General features: G+C 30.9%; 1 protein-coding gene across 2 annotated transcripts; it reads left to right on the top strand.

Annotated features, from left to right (window-relative positions):
* Positions 1–284: 284 nt before the first annotated feature.
* LOC145746254 (transcription elongation regulator 1-like) lies at positions 285–7,774 on the top strand. Of its 2 annotated transcripts, none has more exons than XM_082564494.1 (21): positions 285–545; positions 642–854; positions 960–1,056; positions 1,125–1,178; positions 1,364–1,477; positions 1,579–1,692; positions 1,934–2,110; positions 2,641–2,693; positions 3,014–3,123; positions 3,492–3,640; positions 3,756–3,816; positions 3,948–4,068; positions 4,155–4,244; positions 4,637–4,755; positions 4,844–4,994; positions 5,663–5,830; positions 6,137–6,310; positions 6,644–6,744; positions 6,878–7,040; positions 7,110–7,210; positions 7,347–7,774. In XM_082564494.1, exons 1-21 carry the CDS (start codon positions 342–344, stop codon positions 7,546–7,548), a joined length of 2,736 nt encoding a protein of 911 aa, XP_082420620.1. In that variant the 5' UTR covers positions 285–341; the 3' UTR covers positions 7,549–7,774. The 2 variants fall into 2 exon arrangements, with proteins under 2 accessions (XP_082420620.1, XP_082420619.1); XM_082564493.1 differs by having other exon boundaries at positions 3,948–4,092.
* Positions 7,775–9,431: the final 1,657 nt, after the last annotated feature.

Raw genomic sequence — 9,431 nt, 5'->3', positions numbered from 1 at the left:
AAACGAGAAGTGACGTCACGAGTATTCACGTTTTTGCCGCCGTTTTACATTTTCAGCGCGAAATGTATCTTATTATTTATCCTCCTTAACATATGTTTTTGAACTAAATTAGTGAATATATTTTGTACAAGTAATTTTACCTTGCTAGCTAGTTTATAAAAATTAAAACTAGGCAGTTAAGGAATTAAAAAAAATGCTTTCCACGCTCCGTAAAAAAATCCGCTTCCAGGGTTTCGCTAACGCATTCCGCCATTTAGTTAAGGCCCGTCACAAAACGCGTTTACAAAATATATAAATATTTAAAATTTGTTTGCAGTTTTTAGTTAAAAAATTGAATTAAAATGAATAATAGTAACAGACATGGTCCTCCTCCAGGTTCTGGGTTTCGGCCCCCTTTTCAAGGTCGACCCAGGTTCGGTTACCGAGGTCCCCCCGGTGGGTTTATGGGTCCTCCTCAAGGTATGAACAGACCCCCTTTCGGGCCACCCTTTGATGGGAACTTTCCCCAAATGATGGGAATGGATATGGGGCCACCTGGTTCAGGGGTAAGTTGCAATTATTTTGATTAAAAGTGATGTTTAAGTTAATTTTAATTTCGTGTTCTAAAATTAATAAATTTAGTTAACAACAACTGTTTGCAGGGTCCTGGTGGTTTTATGGGGCCACCCCCTGATATGGGAGGTTCTGATGGGTCAATGAGACCCCCTAATATGCCCCAGATAGACCCAAATAAAGAAATATGGGTAGAAACAGTTTCAAATGAGGGAAAAACTTATTTTTATAACGCTAAAACGAGGGAATCAATTTGGAAACGACCGACTGATGAAAATGTTCAAATTATTCATCAGAGTGAAGTAATAAAAATATTATATTTATATTTATTTGTTAAACAAATCAAATAATGTAGCTATTGCATTTAACCTTTTAATTTGTTTTAAATATTCTTAATTATTTTTAAGGCCCATGCACTTTCGAGTTCAAATTTTGGAGGTTTTCCAGAAAGTGAGGAAAAAGAAAATAATGAAAATAATTCTGAAAATAAACCACAAGAAAAAAGTAAATATTCAAATAAATTCTTATTCATTCACATTAGTGAACAAAACAATTAATGTGTTTATTTTTAGACCAAGAAAATGAAAGTGAAAATAATAAAGAAGAAGGTGAAGATAGCAATAAAAGTAAGTAGCTCAAAATAAAACACAAGTTAATTTAATGCCATACTTTTTTAAGTATAATTCTAAGTTAAAATTATGTATATTTTTTGATACAACATCAATTTAAGTTTACGTTTAATAAACATTATTTTATATTAGTTTTAAAACCTTTATTTTTATTACTAAACACTAATGTTTTCATTCTCTAGCAACTGAAAACTTACCTAGCAACAATAATGTTGGAACTCTTTCCAAACCCCCTATTCTTAACTCAGGGGAACCACCCAGATTTGGGGGTAATATGGGAATTAGGGGACCACGGGGTAAGTGTGAATTTGTCAAAAATTCTAGTTTTAAAGTAAAAATTAGGTTTTTTATTTACGAAAGTTTCTGCTTCGTCAAATTTAATTTTTTTAAATGTTAGTTCCACCAGGTGGAATTCCACCTGGAATGGCACATGGGATGATGCCACCAATGGGAAACATGGGAAATCCGATGATGATGAGAATGCCAATGAGGCCAATGATGCCAATGCCAGGTGAGTCCACAGTAAAAATACTTCAGTTGATGTTAAATTTAAGTTTGAAAAATGTGAAAGTGTATATATATTGGAATTTATAAGACTACAAAATAAATAAAAGTGCCATTTGTGGTGTGTGGGTAAATTAATACTGCTAAATATTAGTTGAAAGTTGCAATCATATTCTGACAATTAAAATTTCGACTGTAGGGTAGATATTAGACTAGTTGGTTTAAAACTTTAAAATAAATTTTTTTAGGAATGATGCCAAGAATGGGAATTCCCCCTGGTCATATGATGGGAAATTCCTCTTTTATAGAATGGAAAGAACACAGCACCCCCGATGGTCGGAAGTATTATTATAATGTTCGAACGATGGAAACAAGATGGGAGAAGCCACAAGAGCTGTTGGACTTTGAGAATATGAATAAGCAAGGTTTTAAATTAAAATTTAAAGTAAATGTTTAGTAATTTACAAATAAAATGTTTGGGATGCTTGAAAATAGGGAAACAGAAATTAAATAAAACCAAAAAAGGGAATGGAGGAATCTTAATTATTGGAATGCGGAAAGGGGTTCAAATAAAGGGGTTTAAATAATGGAAATTAGATAAAGGGGTTTATATAAAGGGATTCACACAAAGAGGCTTAAATAAAAGGGTTTAGATGTAGGTGGTATAGTAAAAAAATGGTTAAAATAAAAGGGGTTAAACTCAGCTCACCCTAACCCCTCTCAGAAATAATGTTTAGTTTTCAAATCAATATTGGTCTAAATACAAATAAACAGTCAATGACATTTCCGGAGTTTTTAGATTCCACCTTTTTATTATCGGTTTCCTATTTTTTGTTCAAATTCTTTGTCTTTCAATGTTTTATTAAAACTTTTTTTATGAGTAAGAGCTAAGTTTTTAGAACATGAGTTTTGAATAACAGGTCAGTAAACAGATATTGTCATTTTATTTTATTAGAAACCCAACAACAACAAAACGAAAGAAATCAAAAAGATGAAAATATTGCAAATGTAAGTTTCTAAAAATCCTAAGTTTTAGTTTTTTAAGTTAAAATCACTAAGTTGAATGCTCATTTAGGTTGTTGTAAACATTGTCATTGTGTTTCAGTTTTCATATCAACTGCTCATATTAGCGATGATCATCATTGCATTCAATCATTAAAACTTTTTAAAATCATTTATGTGTACCTGCTTAAAATAAAACTGCCATTTGTGGTCTGTTATACATTAAAATTATAAAATTAAATTTATTATTTAATATGAAAAAAAAGTTAAACCATTAATACATTTATACAAATCAAATTAATTTTTTTCTATTACTTTATTTACAGGAAAAAGATCAAATAATTCCTTCAGAAGTGAGAGGTGAACTGAGTGAGGAAGAAAAAGCAAAATTAAAACAACGACCGATTGCCACTAAAGCGGTTCCTGGCACTCCATGGTATTTAACTTGTTCAAAATGTTTGATAATATATAGAACAGAATGTTATAATTTTTTTGCAAGACTGAAATTTTGAGTTAGAATTTAGTGCTTTTTAAACTGTTAGTCACATAATTATCTATAGATAAAAACTAACTTTTATCATATTACATATTAAGATGATTGGCTTTATTCTTTATTAGAAAGGGTGTTTAAGTCAAATGTATTATCAATCTTAAAAGCAAATAGTGTGACATTTCGCTGGCTTAAACCTTAAGTCTTCAGGGTTATAATGTAATATAATGCAATGCCTAGTTAACTATCGTACTAAACATCGTATAAATGTGCAAATATTCATTTTAAAAATAATATTTCGTAACTTTGTACAGGTGTGTAGTTTGGACTGGTGATGATAAGGTCTTCTTCTTTAATCCCACCACAAAGTTATCGATGTGGGTCCGACCTCCGGAGCTTGCAGATCGATTGGATGTGGATCGCTTCCTGGATGATCCTCCTCACAAAAGGAAGCGGGAGATCGGTAAGTACTACAGGTTGACCGGTGAAAAATAAAACAAAAATGGAATGAAAAAATGTACTTCTTTATACCCTGATGTTTTATGTTTTTAGTCTAATCAGTTTTTAATTTATTGTAGAAATTGGACTAAAACCTGAAACAACAACAAACGAAGAACCTGAAAAAAAGAAAAAAAAAACGTAAGTTTACCAAATTGTACTTGCTGCTACATGTCCTATTAAATTAAATGGTAAAGTAAAATTTGGTGGCTTAACTAATATTTAACCAAATTTTTCATATTTGTAAAAATAAGTTAAAATAAATTACTTAGAAATGAAGAACAAAACTCTCGAAAATTGTTGGAAGTGGAGAAAAAGGCGGAGCGACAAAGATCGCAAGTTCCACTGGAAGTACGACAATTGCAGTTCCGACAAATGCTGCATGAGAGACAGGTGCAAGAAATTGTACTCCACTTGGTAAACAAGTAGGGTAATAAGGGTAAATATTAATATTTTTAACCAGTTGTGAAATTGTTCAGGTTTCTGCTTTTTCCACATGGGAGAAAGAACTGCACAAAATAGTTTTTGATCACCGTTACACTTCACTTAATGCAAAGGAAAGAAAAACAGTACGTAGATTTTAATACATTTTTTTGTGTAGATCTTTATCCTCGATGTGGAAAAGTCGAATGCGCGACTTAAACATAGAGTAACATCAGTTACCCCGACCCAGTCTTAAGTTGCCTGTGGCAGTTTGGGATATTATAGATTATAACTGCCTGATAATTATGCTGCTGGTTAAGTGCTGGCTCAGCAGGAGTTCATATAGTTTATAGCGTTTTACTCAAGGGCGCTACAGCATGAGAGCAGTAGGGATTGAACCCACGACCACATGTGTGGTGTAGCAAGTGTTCTTACCACCACACCAGGCTTCTGGTAACATGCTTGAGTATTACTTAATAAATGTTTATTGCTTGCTTACAAATAAAATCTATTTGTCATTTTTTTTAATACTATTTAGATATTTGATCAATATGTGAAGACACGGGCCGAAGAAGAGAGAAAGGAGAAAAAGGCAATGTTGATCAAATTGAGAGAAGAATTTAAAGTTTTGTTGTCTGAAGCTACTTCGAACAAAAAGTTGGTTTAGTTTTACAAAGTTATTTTGTAATTTACAACACAGTATTTTAATATTTATTTGCGTTTTATTTGTCTTTTGTTTTTTTAGGTTAACTTTTAGTGAATTTGCAGCCAAGTTTAACAAAGATCCAAGATTTCGAGCAATCGATAAAATGAAAGATCGCGAATCGTTGTACCATGAATTTATCCTGGAATCAAAAAAGAAAAAGGAGAACGAAGTTCGAAGCAAGGAGGATAAAGTATGAGGGTTGTTTGTTCCAAAGGGGGGTGGGAAACAAAATTAGGGGGCAAATTTATGGGGCGAAACAATTTGGCAAAATTTATTCTAATTTTCGTTCTGATTATTTTGATACCATATAACATTGGTTAAAATTAAGAATTATATGCTAAGATAGCTTTTAATTAGGTTTGCGCTTCATTTAGGAAAAATTGTAAAACTTAATTTTAAATTTTTGACCTAATGATTCTTAATGTTATCAGAAGTTTCCATGGTTACGAGCTTCTTATTATCCTTCGGCTCGCCAAGTTTCAATTCTGAAAATATTTTGAGGTAGCAAACGTAAACTTTTTCAGATTAAAATCGCCATTAAACTTAAGAAATAGATTTTGCTTGGGCAAGGTAACTCCTCTATGTAAGGTTGCGATTAATAACAATAATAAAGGTTTGCTAATAACGTATTTAAAAAATATAAAAATTGTTAGAAACTTATAAATAAAAACTACCAAAAAAACTTAACTATTTACACATCTTTACAAAGTGAATTTATTAATATCTCATTTTTTGGGAACTATTTGCTTTAGTCCAAAACTTTCTTCAAAAACAGAATAATGTGAAGTCAAATTTACCTCTACAATATTATTAGTTTACCAAGTCATTTACACTAACTCATTACCTACATTTTCACAGATAAAGAAAGATTATTTCGATCTTATGGAGTCGAGCAAAGTTGAAAGTTATTCGCGTTGGTCGCGAGCAAAAGAGAAGATATCGGACGATAAAAGATACGGCGCAGTTCATTCCTCATATCAACGAGAGCAATGGTATAATGAGTACATGGAAGATCACAAGAAAAGGGTAAAAAAATTGTAATTTTTTTAAATGTGAGGTATGGTGGTTAGGATACTCGGTTTTACAACATAAAGTAATTGAAGCATCCTTAATTTAAGAAGCTATAAATGGTACAAACTTCTGCAGAGATTAAACTAAATAAAAATTACCATGCAATTGTAATCAAAAATATCCAAAACTGTCAAAGTCTACTTAAGACTGGGCCGAGGTAACATACATAACTTTATGGTTAAGTTTGTTTTAAATGTTTTTTGTTGTTAGTGTTTAGAATGTTTATGTATATTATTATTTCTTTAATGATTCTTTCTTTAGGAGTCTAGTGATGCATCAGTGGATAGAAAAAAGAGAATGGAGGAAAGTTTAAAGGCTCGAGCAGAGGAAGTTGAAAGAGAGAAAGCTGAGAGAAGTCGGGAGATTGACTCGGAGCGGCAGAAGCATCGATTCGATGAAGCAACCCAACATTTTAAAGCTTTACTCTCCGACATGGTAAGATAGGCTTAAGTAAAGCATAGATATTTAATTTATGCCTTTCTTTGCTTCAAAATCCCGCAGCATTTTAATTTTTCTAATAACCTCACTGATCTCATGCTGTAGCGCTCTTAAGTAAGGTGCTATAAACGGTATAAACTCCTGCTGAGCCAGCACTTAATCAGCAGCATAATTACCGGGCAATTATAGTCTCTATAATATCCCAAACTGCCACAGGCAACTCGAGACTGGGTTGGAGTAACTGATGTTACTCTATGCATTCGACTTTCCCACATCGAGGACAATGATATATACAAAAAAAACCTTTAAATTGTTAATATTTTTACAAAGGTTCGAAATTCTGACCAGTCTTGGTCAGACACTCGGAGACAACTTAAAAAAGATGGCCGATGGGATTTAGCAGATTTGCTTTCTAGAGAAGAAAAAGAAAGGTTAGAAAGAAAATGAGTTGTCTTTTAAACTCTATTTGTCTTTAGAATTTAAAATTCTTTTTTGCTCTGATTTTTAAAAATTTTTCTGACCAATTTTATCTTTGATTTTTTCACATTCCTATTATTCTTCCAGATTTTTTAACAGCCATCTTGATGCATTGAACAAGAAGAAGAGAAGTGGATTTAAGCAACTTCTGGAGGAGACGACTTCTATTACTTTGACAACAAGGTGGAAGAGTGCAAAGAAGTTGATCAAAGAAGACCCAAGATTTACAAAATTTTCATCCAGTGATAGGGTAAGATCATTTAAAAAAAAAATTGTTCAAATATTTCATTTTCTTTGATTTTTTTGACTTTTTTTATAGAAACGTGAGCGTGAATTTGATGACTTCATGAAAGAAAAATTTATCCAAGCAAAATCTGATTTCCGTGATCTCTTGCGGGAATGTAAAATGTTAAATCATAAGTAAGTTAACTTTAAATCATTCGTTTTACTTTTTGTGATAGCTTATATTGGCCACAGAAAACTTTTTGACCACACAAAGAGCTATTTTGTGATAGCTTATATTATCAGAATTATCACTCACAAAATATTTTTTTAGAACAAAATCCGCGATCAAATCAGGATCTCAATCTCTCAAAGATGCAACTGCAGTCTTGGAGAATGATAAAAGATACCTGATTCTAGATTGTGTCCCGGATGAAAGACAGGAGATGGTTAAGAGTTTTATTGATGATCTTTACAGAAAAGGTCCCCCTCCGCCCCCCACTGCATCTGAACCTTCCAGAAGAGGTCTTAAATAGGAGAGGACGATTTAAAGATGTTTTAATTTTGAAACCTTTTAAAAATGCCATGTTTTTTAAAAAAATCGAGGATAAAAAACTTTTATGGTTTTTGAATAAACTAAAATATTCGTAAAATGTTTTATTTAAAAAGGTTTATTAGTAAACCTGATTGCTTTCGTAAAATTGATGTTTTTGATTGTACTTGTTTTTAGTAAACAGTTTTAATTTTAATAAACAACATACTGCAAAAGGGGTAATATTATTACAAAAACTACAGAGATTTTACTATAAAAACCAAAGTTAAATTAACTCAATAGATCTAAGTGTTTTATACTAGAAAAAAATATTTTAACAATATAATATTGTAACTTACTAAAGTAATTAACTCAGTCAAAAATTTGCCTATTGCGTAAAAATTAACTTTAAAAAATTTAATGAATTATTTAATACTTATAAATCCTATTTTTTACGGCTGTTTTTAATTTTTTATTTAAGTTAAAATTTTGTAAAAGAAGGTTTTTGTTTGAGGATAAAGTTATTAAAAATCGTGCGTCTTTACACGATTTCTATGGGTCAAAATTTCTGTTCTTCTGATGACGTTGTTTCAGGTTTATATTAATGTTGGGTTAAAACTTATTTCATGTAATACCCCGGTAAGGAGAATTTACAAATGGTGTGACTATGAGTTAATATATTTTATTGTTCAGTTTGTAATAACTCTCTTAAAGTTAAAAGCATTTGTAAGGTAATGTTTCTAAAATTCTAAAAAAAACGTATTTAAAAACGGTAAAATTCTTGTTTTTTCTCGTGTTTTATGACAAGTTACGTGTTTTACGTGTGTTCGCTTTTTGCCTTAGGCGATAGTTTTAATTCTGTTTTTATATTAGTTAGAAGTTTTATAACGAGCAGGTTAGATTCTAGGTAATTATTTATAATTACTAAACTAGTTTGTTTAAAAATACTTAAACAACAACAAAATATTGAACTATTTTAAATTAAATTTTATTCTGTTTGTTAAGGTCTATAAATAACTTAAGTAATATTGCTGTGAGGTTAAAAATTATGGCAAATAATTTATTAGAATGTCATGGAATCTCAAGTGAAATGATTCTGCTTTTAATTCTGGAGGAGTTTAAACAAATGAGAAATGATTTAAATCAGAATTTCTTGAAGACCAACAACAAGTTAGACGGAATAATAAAATCGATTTTATCTTCATCGGCACAAAACTCAAATAAAATAAATAATTTTAAAAGAACTACTATTTCCACTAATAAAGAAACTAAGTTAAACTCTACTGAAATAAATAAAATAAATGAAACAAATAACTCAGACATTTTGTTAAATAATCATGAACAAAATTCATCAATAATAAATGAAGATATTTCTATAAATAACTATGAAATTTCTAACAATAATGATTTAGAAGTTAATTCTGTTGAACAAAATATTAAAGAAGAAGTTGTTGAAAACGAATCGAAATCCTTATTAGATAATGATAAAGTTTCAACCACAGATCTAATGGATAAAGAAACTCACATGTTAAGTGGGTTATCACTTATTAGACATTCGAAAAAACCAGTTAGAAAAAAGAGAACTTCTCTTTCATATTCAATTATTCCTAATATAAAATGCCAGTGGTGTTCTAAGCAGTTTGCGTGTCGAAACAAGTTGAAGAAACATCGGATCCACGTTCACGGTGAAGAGAGTAACTTTAGTTGCCCAAGTTGCCACAAATATTTTTACACACATTATTATCTTAACCGACATGTTTGTAGAAGAAATTCTACTAAAGTAAGAAAAGGTGGCATCGAAATAATACCTCCTATCCCAACTGAAGAAGGTAAAAGCATGGATTTAAACAACACAGATTCCAAGGTTTTGAATGATGAAAGTAACAA

The sequence above is a fragment of the Corella eumyota genome, chromosome 3 (assembly GCF_963082875.1).
Source record: "Corella eumyota chromosome 3, kaCorEumy4.1, whole genome shotgun sequence".
NCBI classification, from domain to species: Eukaryota; Metazoa; Chordata; class Ascidiacea; order Phlebobranchia; family Corellidae; genus Corella; species Corella eumyota.
Note: the sequence above shows the minus strand (reverse complement) of the source record. Positions and strands in the feature narration are given on the sequence as shown.